The sequence below is a fragment of the Dendropsophus ebraccatus genome, chromosome 4 (assembly GCF_027789765.1).
Source record: "Dendropsophus ebraccatus isolate aDenEbr1 chromosome 4, aDenEbr1.pat, whole genome shotgun sequence".
Classification (NCBI taxonomy): Eukaryota; Metazoa; Chordata; class Amphibia; order Anura; family Hylidae; genus Dendropsophus; species Dendropsophus ebraccatus.
The window spans coordinates 155,150,695-155,166,872 of NC_091457.1; the positions used below are offsets into that span (position 1 = coordinate 155,150,695).

Consider the following 16,178-nt stretch of genomic DNA (forward strand, 5'->3'; position numbering starts at 1 on the left):
TTGAATACTCCACCCTCCTTGATCTGTGTCCTGTCCATCTATATGCTCCCTTGTTCCTGTATTGTAACAGATCAGCCCCTGATATTATCCATTAGCTGGACAGTGACTATGTGATCTTCATATGAGGTGTAAAAACATCAGAAGGTAAACATTAAAACAATTGTCTCGTGACTCGTGGCTGAATCCAGATATGGGGATTTTGTTGCTGCTTGTGGCCATTTAGGATCATAGACTGATAAAAAAAAGTTTAGATTCTGTAAAATCCTTCAAAAGTTGTGAATGAACAGAGTAATATGGCCCAGTGGATAGTATAAACAGCTCAGAGGGGAGTCCATACATAGATACAAGAATGGTGATGTTGTGTTATAGAAGTGTTTGCAATCGTTCTTACTTGAAGACCAATTGGACCGGGGGGACCTGGGAATCCACGAGCGCCTTCATCACCCTTTTGCCCGAACATTCCCTGTTGACCTCTTGGGCCGGGTTCTCCATCAGATCCCTGGGAAAATATGGAAGAGACAAAGGTTATACACAAGTGTTAATACAAAAAAAAAAAAAAAAAATCTAAAAGACAAATAATATGATATGTAAAACAATGATATCTGAAATTAAAATCGACTAGGTCTACAGCTACCATGCATTAACCATAGGGCAGCTAATGTACCTTCAGATAATATTTTACAGAATATATGTTATCCCCATAGTATATCATCAAACAGAACTGAATATAATGGAAGCTCTATGAAGAATGAAGACCTTGATGATCTATGACTAGCTATGGTCTATACCACCTTTAGCAAGATCTTAGTATTAATATTGTTACACGCTTTGAACCATAACAAGGGGGCATCCTTGTCTCATTAGAGGTCAAGATTGCAGTATAATAAGTTGAACTGAATAGTTTTTCAACCTTACTACATTCATTATGGAGACTTATTTACAGGAAATGCACCGTGGGTAAATAATATGCAAAATAGCTCCCTGCAGTAGGAAGAAAACTAAATCTCCCGTCAAAAAAATAAATAAACACCATATAAGCTCTGTAGCCTTTATAATGGAATCTTTTCTTCTTGACTTGTACATCATAATACTCCATCACCCACACTGATTCAAGACACCCCCATCTTATGTGTATTTCCTTGATATGCTGTCTTGGGTTACAATGCGCAACCTACCATGGTGAAACAGACTGGAAAAGCGCTATATACCATAAATCCTCAGTTCCATAAAAAAAAAAATTCCGAAATGTCATTATTAAAATACTTACAGCTGGACCTGGAGCTCCAACTGGGCCTTGCAAACCGGCTGGTCCCGGAGGACCCTAGAAAGAGGAGAAGAAAACAGAAATGTCGCTAAGAGTGATTTAATTTACACCTTAAAGTGGTCAGTGAATCAAGCTATTACCCAGAGGCCTCTATATGGCCTTCACCAGCCGCTGCAATCACACCATAGGATAATTTATACGCAGAGTTTAAGTAGAGTTTAAGTCGCTTGAATTTTTCACATAAATGACGGGTCTAAAACAGAAACGCATTTGCGTGTTCTGGATGGAAGTGTTGGAGAACCATAAAAAAAAAATTATTAATGAGGAGGCGATATTAACAGGATATAATGTCCTTTCGTATTTCTTCATATATTTTAGGCCATGTTCACACACCGTTAAAATGATAGTTGTTTTTCTTGGATGGACATCATTTGATGACAAATTGCGGACACTATTTTATAACCGGGCACATCGTTCGTATAAGACGTTATTTGCTGTTAACTGTTTTTTTTTTTTTGGTGGGGGAGGAGGGGCTCAAAAATGCTATGGTCAGCTGTTGCAGAGGACTTTCTAAATGCAAACCTGGAAAGAGAATGTGCAGCTTATCTGCCCTTTGTGGATACACTCTTAAGCTATGTTCAAACCATATATTTTTTCGTAAAACTACAGCCGTTGTTGCGGACTGCAACAATGGCCGTGGTTAATATGAAAAAATATGTTACCTTGCTGTCTATGGAATCCCGGCCGAAGGGTATCAGAACTCTGCGGCTGCAAAGATCATCCCGCCGGTACTGTAGTACCGGGCGGGATGAACTTTTCTAAGACTGGCCGTTCCGTGACCCAGACGGGTCACGTAACGGTCGGTGCCTTACAGCGTCTGAACATAGCCTAAGGCTGTGTTCGCAAACAGTTTTTGAACCATCTTTTCTTTCGCAAAAAAAAAAACTGTGTGTTGAATAACAGAAAGCCAGCACTTTCTGTAGGGTTTTCTCTGTTGCCTGTTTGAAATTCGAAGTGTTGATGTCGTTTTTTTTCTCGATTTCGCACAAGCAAATAAAGAAAATCAGAAATCCGAAAAAGAATTAGTGTCCTTTTCTTTCAGATATCTGACACACATTATTAACTATGGCCTTATTTACCAGTTCCATGAATGTTCTGTATATACAGACGGTGTGCAACAGAACAGAGTTCCCGGCATCATGTATTATTACGGTGTCGGGACCTCCAAAATCTTTGTGGCACTGTACTGACACAGCCACTCGGCACAGTACTGTGAAGGTTTAACTGATTTGGAGCTCCCGGCATCATGGCGGTAAATCTTGTCCGCAGCACATTTTCCCAGCACGGACTGTACTAACAGAACATGCGAATGCCGCCTTAGGTTAATTTTTTAGTTTTTTGTGCATCTACTTTGCACCTATTGAGTTGACTAGCATAGGTAGCAAAATTGTAACATAGACATATAAAACACCTTGACCAATTGGAGTCTGAGTGTTTAGACCGCTATTGATCAGTAGAACGAGCAGGGAAAAATCCTGTGCTTAGCGCATTCACTCCCATGTCTGTGTCACATGACCTAGGTGGACTCCCTATGCAAGTCTATGGGGCCGTCCAGGTCTCATAGACAGGTAATGGGAAGAGGAGTATGCGGCAACACAGTCTACCTAACTGCTCGACTGATCGGTTGGGGCCAGAACACTCTAAGGGTGCCCTCCCACACACTTTTTGTTTAGCGTATTTCAGGCTAAAAAAAAAAACATTTCTAACATGTTTACTGCCGTTTTTCACTTTATGTGTGAATGATCCTTTTTGTGGTTTAGGCGTTTTTTAAGAAAATGTGAAGCCAGCCTGAACTTTTTTTTTTTTTTTTTAGTTTTTTCAAGTTTTTATTAGCGACAGGTACTCTTTAAATGACTTAGCATTAGATTCAAAAAGTAGCTTTGTATGAACAAAAACACAAAAAAAAATATATATAATTTTTTACTTGTAAGAGCCATAAAGATCAAAGCAACAGATCTGAAGTCATCGGCTGTCTCTTCGTATTAACCATTGACCCTAGCCGCTCTCGGCACTCACCTGCTCGCCTTTATCTCCCTTGCCTCCCTTCTGACCTGGCTCTCCGATTTCACCCTATAACGGGGGAGAAAAAGAAAAGAAAAGTGAATTATTCACAGGATTCCCAGCAGCTTGTGTGAATGTCACATTACGGAGACGGAGCTGGCATTGTGTGTATTGATTCCCCTTCATATTCTGACAGCTTAATCCCAGCATTGATTAGCATGGTACTTGCTGGGATTTGCAGCAAGCTCTCCCAGAGGTCTAAATAGATGATCACTGAGTAGGAGACGGGAGACAGTAAGAGGGGCAGGAGGTGATTACTAATAAGATCACAGGACATCAGTGACTGGCGAGTGCCGGAGATAATAGCACCCGCTACATCAAAGACACAGCGCTTTATGGGCTGTGACATAATATACGGCATGGATGACAGTCTTCACCTATAACAACCCTTCGTTTTCAGAGATATTAGTAGAATAATATCCAGAAAATCTGATAAATCTGATGAAAAGAAAAGAAAAAAAAAGAAGCATATACTGTACTGTCGTACTATTTAAAGGGAATGTTTCATGAAGACCACCCCTGGGTTTATGATCCCTATTAAGGAATATTGACATCATAGAGAGGTCTCCCCTACTAGTTACCCTCTATAGGCTAGAAAGGGAAGCAACTCTACATGATAGAGTCATTCTTGTATTACAGATGTGTCCATCCTTTTTGTTGAGCGAAATTGCCGAGCTGTACGGATTTGGCAACGTTCTCTGAACCTGAATGCCCGTCATTTGACTCCCAGCGGTTGCTTATCACTACCAGTACACCAGGAACACTACGCCAACGTGTCACCATGCGTGCGATCATCCCCTCTAATAGCTTTGAATCGCCGGTCGTTGAAATATTTATTTGCATGTAATGGTATTCATTACTATTAGATATATTGGTATAATTTTCCAATTATTCTTCATTACATTTAATAAAGCTTTCCAGTTCCATTCCATATTGTAAATGATGAGGCTTTATTTCACGCTTAATTGTAATAATGTGCGATTATCATCCATTTGATCTTACATCAATTCTGTAATTTCACATCATTATCTTTATCTTGAATGAATCAAGATGAAGGAACATATAGTAGGACATACAGCGCAGCACGTCTGATGATGTCATCGGCGCTCGCCGCCTTGCTGTCTGTGGTGAGTTATTAGGTGTCTCTAGCTACAATATTATGGAGTCAGAGGGTAAGATGAAGAGATGGAGATAGAGAGAGAGAGAGAGAGAGAGAGAGAGAGAGAGAGAGAGAGATAGATAGATAGATAGATAGATAGATAGATAGATAGATAGATAGATAGAGAGATAGATAAATAGGAGATAGATAGATAGATAGATAGATAGATAATAGATAGATAGATAGATAGATAGATAGATAGATAGATAGATAATAGATAGATAGATAGATAGATAGATAGGAGATAGATAGATAATAGATAGATAGATAGATAATAGATAGATAGATAGATAGATAGATAGATAGATAGATAGATAGATAGATAGATAGATAGATAGGAGATAGATAGATAGATAGATAGATAGATAGATAGATAGATAGATAGATAGATTACCTTGTCACCATCTTCACCAGGTGGTCCTTGTGGGCCAGCAGGTCCTGGAAGTCCTACAGGTCCTTGTACTCCATCTCGCCCAGCAGGTCCCTGAGGTCCTTTCTCTCCCTGTCATAGAAAAACAATAAAAAACAGAAGTCTTTAACAAACTACTGTACAGTAATATATGTACAAATATTCTGACTCCACAATTCTCATCAACTCGGTTGAAGGGTTGAAACTCGGTTTACAATGCTCCACTATACTGTACCTCATACTGTATTGCCGTCATTGAATTTGAGTAATTGTGGAAGATACAGTACATTGAAGTTTTCTGAAAATTTTTCGTGAGACTTTCGATGCTTCTGTGTCTGAGGTAGAGCATGGGTTATACAGTATATTGTGTCATTCAGACGCTGTATGAGACTGGCCGTTCCGTGACCCGGACGGAAAAGATCATCCCGGCCGGTACAGCAGCTCTGCTGAGTTCTGATGCGGGCACATCAGTGTGAAAACTCCCTGCTGCACACAATGGAGCATGCGGCCAGAGCCGCCCGCTCCATTGTGCACACTGACAGGGTTTTCTGCAGCCGCTATTCATTGACTAGCGGCCGCAGAAAACTGACATGTCAGTTTCTCACTGTTCCCGCTAGGGATCCCGTCCAGAGCGTATACTATGTATATACACTCCGGCCGGGATTCCCTCAGCCTGCAGCACTACGTAAGTACCGCAGAAATCACGGCCGTTGTAACAATGGCCATGACTTCTGTGGGACTTACGTAGTGTGAACATAGCCTATAAGCCTAAAGAGCCTGACAGACTATAAGGCACAATAAACCCTCTTTTTGGTAAATGCTAATCTCCTCTATGTATAAAGCTATTCAGCCGCCACTCATCTCCATGTAATACATTAGCGGCTGAAAGGAGGTTTCATTTTCTTGTCAACAGGAAGCATCCATCATTATGATAAATCCAAAGAGTAATCCTAATAATCTGTATCTCATCAATTTCCATAAACTACTCTCCTTATGTGTCATATAATGCATGGCGGAGTGAGGAGGCTGGGGAGATTAAATGCATGTGTCAGCATAGCCCTGTACACAATGAATAATGGCCGACAGGCGGAGCAGGGGTCAGTGTGTAGCTGAGGCAGAGCACCGCAGATCCGGTCATCGCTCTATATTCTGCAGCAATGCTAAAGAGCTGAATGATTGGGTTTAACATCCAGTTACAGGATCACTCTATAATATGTATACTGGGGGAGATTTATCAAACATGGTGTACAGTGAAACTGGCTCAGTTGCCCCTAGCAACCAATCAGATTCCACCTTTCATTCCTCACAGGCTCTTTGGAAAATGAAAGGTGGAATCTGATTGGTTGCTAGGGGCAACTGAGCCAGTTTCACTTTACACCATGTTTGATAAATCTCCCCCCATGGTGTATTGCGGCTTTTCAGCTACTCTGAATGTTAATTTATACTATATAGACACAATTAATTTCAATCATAGCTATGCTTATGTAATAGATATATGCTCTCTTCATGTGTAATATGGCGCTCATGGATTGCTGTCTATCCATACTGTACTCATGTGACTTTGCATTTGTGCCTACAGAGACTTTAAAGGGGTACTCCGGCGAAAATCTTTTTCTTTCAAATCAAAAGGTTTCAGAAAGTTATATAGATCTGTAATTTACTTCCGTTTAAAAATCTCAAGTCTTCCAGTACTTATCAGCTACTGCATGCCCTGCAGTAACATACAAATACACAGAAATACACATACATACATAAATAAATACATACATACATACACATACGTACAATATACATACATACACATAAGAGTACATGCTCACACATAGTCATACATACATACATACATACACACACACAACAGTCAATTTCATAGCAAATACTAAACTTTTTTTTAAACTTTGCAGATATTTAAAGGGGTAGTGCGGCGGTAAAAAATTATTCACATAATAACACACATTACAAAGTTATACAACTTTGTAATGTATGTTATGTCTGTGAATGGCCCCCTTCCCCGTGTCCCACCACCCCCACCCGTGTACCCGGAAGTGTAGTGCTTTATACATACCTGATCCGTGCCGACACGCGTCCGCCATCTTGTGCCAAACGTCATCTTCGGCCGGCCGGCCCGAACACCTTCGCGTCATCAGCTACTCAGCCGCGATTGGCTGAGCATAACTGTGCACAGCCAATCGCGGCTGAGCAGCTGATGACGCGGCCGGCACACGGGAAGATCGAAGGTGCTCGGACCAGCCGGCCGAAGATGACGTTTGGCACAAGATGGCGGACGCGTGTTGGCACGGATCAGGTATGTATAATGCACTACACTTCCGGGTACATGGGTGGGGGTGGTGGGACACGGGGAAGGGGGCCATTCACAGACATAACATACATTACAAAGTTGTATAACTTTGTAATGTGTGTTATTCTGTGAATCATTTTTTACCGCCACACTACCCCTTTAAGTATATATATATATATATATATATATATATATATATATATATATATATACACATAATTTGGAGGGTAGGATACCACAGCCCTCTGTATCTTTCACGAGAGCTATCCCTTCAAACAAATTGTGTGTCCCCTTGGAATAATAACCAAGCTGATGTTTCTGCCTAGAGGCTTCTTAAAGTCTTTCCAGAATTGTTTGGATTACAGAACCTAATAACTGCGAGACTCCAGAAGCTAAGACCCACAGAAAGGTCGCCTGGAGATGGGACGTGAGGCACATCACTGCCGAGGACGTATCTGGGCTCAATAAATTGGTTTTGGATTTTTCAGACACATCTTATAAGTCTTAATGATGTGGGAGAATTAATTGCACTTTTATCTGGACTCGGCATAAACATTGCCGCGGAATAAATAGCAGCTCTGTTAACTCTTTCTTTGGCTTTTAGATATACCTCCAGTATGGCCTGTCCGTATGAATGGTTACAGATGCTGACATATATGATTTTCTCTCTATTGTTATTCTATTTTCTGTATGTGCTTATGGGGGCAGCCATCTTGCCCCACCTCCCGTGCACAACATTTAGAGATATGCTTTACAGCAGCCATGTGGACCATATTAAAGGGGTTATCTAGCAAAAAATCTTTTTCTTTAACTGGCTTCAGAAAGTTATAATAGATTTGTAATTTATTTCTATTTAAAAATCTCCAGTCTTCCAGTACTTATCAGCTGATGTATGTCCTGCAGGAAGTGGTATATTCTTCCCAGTCTGACATAGTGCTCTCTGCTGCCACCTCTGTCCATGTCAGGAACTGTCCAGAGCAGGAGAGGTTTACTATGGGGATTTGTTGATGCTCTGAACAGTTCCTGACATGGACAGAGGTGGCAGCAGAGAGCACTGTGTCAGACTGGAAAGAATACACCATTTCCTGCAGGACATACAGCAGCTGATAAGTATGGAAAGACTTAGGATTTTTAAATAGAAGTAAATTACAAATCTATATAATTTTCTAAAACTAGTTGATTTGAAAGAAAAAGATTTTCGATGGAGTACCCCTTTAAGCTGGAGACGTTCATTGACTTCCTTGGAAGAGTATTGTGGGCATGCTCTGTAACCTGTGCACAAAGTCTTTATGAGAGAAGGAGGGAAGCTAATCTGTGACATTACCTATTGTGAATGGCAGATCCCGTATTATTCATGAATAGGTTTTAGATTTTATTGCCTATTGTCTATAATGGTATAGAGACCAAAAATAATATAATGTTTACCTTAAAAACAATAGTTCATTTTCTGATGGCACATTCCCTTTAAGCATGTTAATGATTTTACAGAAGATACTAATGTATATTCTATATACAGAGGCTTAGATACAATGTGATACTCACAGGTGCACCCTTCTCTCCTGCTGGTCCTGGTGGGCCCTGGGGACCAGGTCTTCCTGGAAGACCAATAGGTCCGGCAGTACCGGCTGCTCCTCTTTCTCCAGCTGAACCCTAAAAAGAATAAAACAAGAACAGATATATAACTAAGCGGTCAGGATAAGGGCGAATGCAAGAGCTTTAACAGTAGGGTGGACTTCTCGCTCTAAGTATTCAAGGATTAAGGTAAAATATCCAGTATGTTTCTATGAAGCATGGAAGGAACAATACAGAATATGACTATTTTATGAATACTTACAATTGGACCAGGAGGGCCTTGTGGTCCTTCTCCACCTTTCAAGCCTGCAGGACCCTAAAATAAAATAAGAAAATAAGATTAGAGCGTGGTGAGAAAAAATATAATATATAGATATGTATATATATCATGCATAGCTTTAAATAAGCTTGATAGATGAGAGCACTTAACCAGACATTTCTTTGTTATTGATTATCTTAAAGGAAATGGGAACACTGCACTGACTACCATTCTGTAGCTTTCAATAAAACTTTGCGACAATTATCTAGGCTAGGCTATATTCTCACTACGGGATCATAGCGAGGAAAGGGGGTTGCCTCGTAATATTGAAGGCTGGAAATAAATGATTATGATCATTATATTTGTGCCCGTCAATATTACGGGATAGGCTATGAACTCTTCATGGGAACATACCCGTAGAGGAGGTTTCCACAACTGTAATTTTAATGGCCTAGTCCTAGCTAGAGTAAGCTATCAGTATCGTATGGGTGTTGGACCAACATCAGGTACCCTCACTGATCAGCCAATTGAAGGGGTCATGACTCTTAGATGAGTGCCACAGCCTCTTCATTACTAGGCACAGCGCCGTACATTTTGTAGGGGCTACACCTGGTACTGCAGCTTACCGAGCTCAGTCCTATTCAGGTTAAAGCGTAGCTCCATGTAGTACCAGGCTCGGCCACTATAAACTGTATGGAGCTGTGCCAGGGAATGAACAAGCTGCAGCACGCACCTGAACCTCAAGGCATTTGTCAATTAGCTGATCACCGATCTAATATTCACTCGCCCACTTAAATATAGGCCATACATCTTATAATTTTAGAAAAAAAAGCCTGTATTGTCACTGTGATATACAGATATGGTGGTGTTTGCTTAAAGGGGTTATCCAACGCTACAAAAACATGGCCACTTTCCCCCTACTGTTGTCTCCAGATTGGGTGGGGTTTTGAAACGTAGTTCCATTGAAGTAAATGGAGCTTAATTTCAAACCGCACCTGAAGTGGAGACAACAGTAGGGGAAAAAGTGGCCATGTTTTTGTAGCGCTGAATAACCCCTTCAAACAGGTTATAATTCATAGCCATTTATATTAGATCAGTAGGACTTCAGCAAGTATTAAACCTTCATTATTTACCAGGCACTCATTCAAAGTGTCTCTGTCATGTCCTACAGACATGTCGAAGGTTTTTATTGGTTGAGGTCTGGATGTTCAGACCCCCACTGATCTCTAGAATGATCTGGGAGAAGTGCTATAGATCCATGTTATAGGTTCTATTTGTTGGATAGAGTTTTACCGGAGCTCCGGGAAGTCCTCTCTCTCCTGGGAATCCACGTAAACCTGGAGGACCATCTTTACCAGAAACTCCCTGAGGACCTGGGTCTCCCTGTTCGAAACAAAAAAAAAAAATCATGTTATTGACTGAAATCAGCTGTGTGCAATATAATGATACAAAGGAACAATGGAAATATTATAGATAATGCCGTCATCTATGCTCAGTGTGATTGACACAATGTTATGGGGTCCAATCATTGATTCTCCAATTATTTTTAAATAGATAAAATCTTTCAAGAACTAAGTCTTGCATCATCGTCCTCACCCACTGGGGGCTTGGAAGTGTGTGTTAAAGGGAATGTATCATTCAGAATTTTTTTTACTAGTTAGAGCCAGACAAAGAAATGTGTTATTGTTTTTCCAATGTGTTTCATTCTGAGTTGTTATTTACAGCATTTAATGATATGCTTTACTGCAAGCCCCATGGACATAGACACCAACAGACAGGAAATGTCTCATTTTCATGAATGGGAAAGGTTTCTGGGTGTGCTCTGTGACCTTTACAGATGCCATTATACTAGGAAGGGGAATTTGACCTGTGAACATCTCCTATTGTTAATCTATATACTGGTGTCACTTTTAACTCTAAGGCTATGTTCACACTGCGTATGTTTCTGAACGTAGTGCGAACCGCGAATATACGCACGTGGTTTTGAGGTTGATGCATTCGCTTAAAAGTATACGATATACGCCCGCACACTACGCACACTACATATGAGCTTACGGCCGGTTTGTATACGGCGCCGTGAAGAATGAACAAGACCATTGTTTGAGGACGGAAATGTTCCAACTCACGGCCGTGGATTTCCATGCGGTCCCGTACGGAGTACTTATTTCAGCCAAATTGAACTTGATTTTTTGATCCAAAAGGTTCTGTGTGGTTTATTGGGCTGGGCGAAGATTTCCAAGTAAATGACCTGTTTCAGATCGCTTCGAAACAAGCTAGGGAAGCATAACTGTACTACGGGCGTATGTTCGCGGTTCGTACGCATCCGGCCGCATGTCTATTTTTCCCACTCCCGTTGTTTCAGCCGCACATGTACGGTGGCTTACGATCTACGAACGGATTCATACGCAGTGTGAACATAGCCTAATGCTGTACAGATCACTTTCCAGCAGCCTCTTCCTTATCATCACAAATAAGACAAGTCTCGGTCTCACCCAATGGATCCCATCACCACATTGTAAAGTATTCTGCTCACTAATGTGTGTCATGTAGAATAAAGATAACATGTTAATTTGTTTGAGTCAATATCAAAATCGCCTAGTGACAGACTCACCTTTGCACCCTCTTTACCAGCTGCTCCGGGTAAGCCCTGCTCTCCTGGGGGACCTGGAGGTCCAGGATGACCTCTCTCTCCAATAGGACCAGTTTCTCCAGTTGGACCCTAGGCGGAATAGGTATAATGGTAAAACAAGGAGCGTTATTTATGGTTGAGAAAGATGGGGGGGGGGGGAACGAGGGTGATGATCTGCAGATGGACGGACACAACTGTATACAAACGATAACTCTGATAATTTATATTCATTACAAAGAAAAAGGTGCTATAAGGTTTGGTAGATGGGAAAAATTATTTTATTAACTTATTTTAAGGGGATTTTCCCAATCTAAGTGATGGGATAACGTTAGAACATTAGGGTTGGTGAGGTTCCACTAATCGTGAAAACGAAGTGGGGTTGCAGAACGTAGCTCTACTACTTCTAGTGCTGCACCCCCTTTATTCTAAGAATTGGTGAGAGTCCCGGAAGTTGAACGTCCACCAATGATTAAGTGAAGTCATATGCTTTAGTTCATGAAATGAGAATATCCCTTTATGTTCTAAAAGATGGCATTATGTTTTCTTTTATGTTTTATCACAGGCCTAAAATCACCAAATAAGACTTCTCTAAGGTAAAGAGTATTGAGCAAGGAGGGAGAGGTAGTAGGACGTTGAGAGAAATACAAAGTTGGCAAAAAGTTTTGTACTTACCTGAGGACCTACGACACCTCCAGGACCTGGGGGACCAGTTTTGCCTTGGAACCCCTAAAAAATGAATATTGCAGTTAATAAACATTTGGAGACATAGAAGGCTCTATAGTGGAAACACTATAGAAGAAGACTCCCCGACAAGATAACCCCCACCTAACATCGAAGGAGAACCCACTTCCCAAGAATTAGGCCATAGAGACAAATATAGTATAGTACCGTGTTAGCCAGAAAAATCCATATCATGGTAGATACTTGTGATCAAAGTATTTTAGAAGTGATACCTTTATTGGCCACCAAAAAATTGTTAGAATTGTTGGCCAATAAAGGTATCACTCCTAAAATACTTTGATCACAAGTATCTACCATGCCATAGAGACAGAAATGGACCCATAGGGCTAACCACTTAATACATTGAATGGATATCTGTTTATTACCTACGCTTATGTACTGTAATAGGACCCTTGTGGAGCTGATCAATATACAATGAATTGTTCCTTGGAATAGGTATAGATCTTTTGATGTATCAATCATGAGTGACATCCCCTGACGCGTCTACTTACCAAGACTCCAACACAGTTAGAACACGTACTAGCAAGCGGAAGCGTCTAGTTCGTGCCAAGCTACATGATCTCTTTCAGCATGGTACATAACGCAGCTTCGTGTATGAGATGGTTAAAAAAATAAATAAAAAAGCATTTAATCCGCCTGGAAATAAGAGTTATTATGGCATGGGGGGGGGGGGGGACACTATGAAATGCAAGATAATCTGAGCGCTAGGAGGGCCCAGCTACTTGTTAGGAAGCAATCAAATCCAGTATGTTAATGGAGGGCAGCATAATAAGAAACACATTGCAGAATCATTGATGTGACTGGCGAGTGGAATAGATGCAATATCTCCAGCTCGGTAATGAAAAAGCAAAGGAAGCAAATCATAAATATCACTGGCTATTACTGTATGTTACAATTTCTATATCACACCTTAAATGCTCTTGTCTCGTCTTAACATTATTTACCTGATTACAACCCTATTGGAAATTAAGATCAGCCATATTGAAATTCGGTCTGTCTGATCGCTGTTTACTGATGCATCTGGAATAGTTGGGAGGCCATTGTGCATTGGCATTTGTGTGCGGCCGGCTTTAGGCTATGGAAATGCATGGTTTTATACAGTGTGTGTAAGTGAGTCAATGCATTTAAAACACAGTAGACTCTAAATAATATAGCGTGCTATACTACTGCCTGATGGTATTATAATAAATACACTGCAGAGGAGTCAGTAGAACATTGTATTGGGCGCGTTTCATAAGCACAAGTGCTGGGCTCACACTGTGTTTTTACATAGTAAAGATGCCCATAGGCTTTCATCACCAGATGGAGACCAGAAGAGTGTTCTCTGTGCCCCTGTTAAAGGGGTTATCCAGCGCTACAAAAACATGGCCACTTTCTTTCAGAGACAACACGACTCTTGTCTCCAGTTCAGGCGCGGTTTGCAATTAAGCTCCATTGATTTCAATGGAACTGAGCAGCAAAACCCCGCCCAAGCTGGAGACAAGAGTGGGGCTGTCTCTGAAAGAAAGTAGCCATGTTTTTGTAGCGCTGGATAACCCCTTTAAAGGGGTTATCCAGCGCTACAAAAACATGGCCACTTTTCCCCCTACTGTTGTCTCCAGTTCAGGTGCGGTTTGCAATTAAGCTCCATTTACTTCAATGAAACTGAGTTTCAAAACCCCACCCAAACTGGAGACAACAGGGAAAGTGGCCATGTTTTTGTAGCGCTGGATAACCCCTTTAAGCTGGTATACGTCAGTATACCGGGGAAAAAAATGGAAAATGGAATAGCAGAGTAGACAACACAATTTCTAGGAGAATCCTGTAAAAAAAAAATGGATCCATTAAACAGATACAATTTGGGAAACCAATACCAATGTACAGCAGCCATGATGGGCATCCTTAAAGAAGTACTCCAGCGGGGGGGGGGGGGCATTTTTTCCTGGGATCGGGGAGGAGGTGGCTGAGGAAAACGACGTCCACTCACCTCCCCGGTTCCAGCGGCGGGTGACATCTCAGGTCCGCTCAGCCTGTCAGTGACGGAGGCAGGATACGGTTCAAGTCCGCTCAGATCCCGCCTCTGTCACTGACTGGCTGAGCGGACCTGAGACATATCGTCTCGGGCCCGCATCAGACACCAGGAAGCGGCCGGGGACTGGAGCGCCACGATGCGGGACCCGCCGCTGGAACTGGGGAGGTGAGTAGACGTTGTTTCCCTCAGCCATTGGTCCCAGCAAAAAAATGCCCCCCCCCCCCGCTGGAATACCCCTTTAATGGACACATTGGGAAGTTCCAGTGGTCAATGTCAGTGAAGCTTCTGAAGCTGAAATTGAGGGAACTTCTTCCTCTCCTCCTTCTTTAATAGAGACAAGTGCAACTAGAGATGAGCACAACTTAAGTATGCTTGGGTCGGTTCAAACGCGGTTGTACGGTATTTGGTTACGGGTGGCTTAAGAAGTTGGATGCGGCCCTAGGAAATCCTAGAAAAAAATAGAAATAGTCGTAGGGCTGTACCCGACTTCTTTAGCCACCGCTAATCAAATGCCGCACCCTCGGGTTCAGATGGACCGGAGCATGCTTGAGTAGCGCTTTTCTCTAGTAGTTACTATAAATGGGCTTTTACACATGATAACTGGCCATATAACAACAGTGACATCAGAACTTCTGCCAGGGCTTCCCTTCTGGTTGTGGGCAGTGTATCTCATTGTTCATAGATATAGGCTATGGTTTAGTCTCATATGAATATGAACAATATCTCATAACCATTCTACATTTGCTCCAATTGCTAAACATAAGTTTAAATGACAAGAACATATTGCTGTTGTGGGGGGCCATTATCGGTTTGCTATGGCCTTTTGTATTTTTTATCTCTTTTTTTTGTTATATAGCCCCACCCTCTAAGGAACAAAGATAAAGATGAGCATGACTTGAGCATGTTGGAGTTGGAATAATCGACATTTGATTACCAATGGCTGAAGAATATGGATGGAGCCCTAGAGAGTCCAGGAAAACATGGATACAGCCTATGGCTTATGGCTGTTTACATGTTTTCCAGGATTCCCTAGGGCTGCATCCAACTTCTTCAGCCACCGGTATTCTAACTCCAACATGCTCAAATCATGCTTATCTGTAAACAAAGCTGTTCTAAAAAACGTAATTGTATCTATTACAGTCGCTATTCTCCCACCTTTAGCATTAATAACATTGACACTTGTGGCACTGAATTATTTTATCTTAGTGGAGATCATTGCTTGATTTCCCATTGTTTAGCCAAGCTGTTTATCCTAGTATTACATTATTCTTTCTCACTCGGAGAGATATCAGTACTTGACATATCTGGTCTTCGGCGCATACGTAATGCTGTAATTATATCCCCATTCACTTGATGGACATCGAATAATCATTGGGGAGAAAATTACTGGTTTAACCTCCCCGAGAGGCTAGTTACAGGGATGGAAGGAGTATGTATTAGATATGAGCGACACCCTGAATTTCAGCAAGCTGTAAAATTAAAGCTGCATCTCCAGCAGGGCATCAAATATGCGCTAACAACCACTCCGATCCATAATCAGGTGCATAGGGATATAATGACTATCATTAAAATGATTTAGAAACTGGAAAAAATCAAACCTAAGTTAACACAATAAAGGCAAGTGAGTTATTTTTTTTTCTCTCTCCAATAAATTATATGTAATAAAATAAGTTCTGGGCTATACATTCCTACATTAAAGTGTTATAAGGATTAT

At 41.3% G+C, this 16,178-nt stretch overlaps 1 protein-coding gene across 6 annotated transcripts in view; it reads right to left on the bottom strand.

The window, feature by feature from the left end:
• The window catches only part of COL11A1 (collagen type XI alpha 1 chain), a 177,148-nt gene that overhangs the window by 31,924 nt on the left and 129,046 nt on the right, over positions 1-16,178 (bottom strand). For all 6 annotated transcript variants that reach the window (XM_069967525.1, XM_069967526.1, XM_069967523.1 and 3 more), the window contains 9 exons: positions 12,385-12,438; positions 11,695-11,802; positions 10,377-10,466; positions 9,087-9,140; positions 8,795-8,902; positions 4,939-5,046; positions 3,341-3,394; positions 1,268-1,321; positions 392-499 (listed from right to left, as the gene is read on the bottom strand). In XM_069967525.1, coding sequence (XP_069823626.1) covers positions 392-499; positions 1,268-1,321; positions 3,341-3,394; positions 4,939-5,046; positions 8,795-8,902; positions 9,087-9,140; positions 10,377-10,466; positions 11,695-11,802; positions 12,385-12,438 — 738 coding nt within the window. The remainder of the gene's footprint in view (positions 1-391; positions 500-1,267; positions 1,322-3,340; positions 3,395-4,938; positions 5,047-8,794; positions 8,903-9,086; positions 9,141-10,376; positions 10,467-11,694; positions 11,803-12,384; positions 12,439-16,178) is intronic.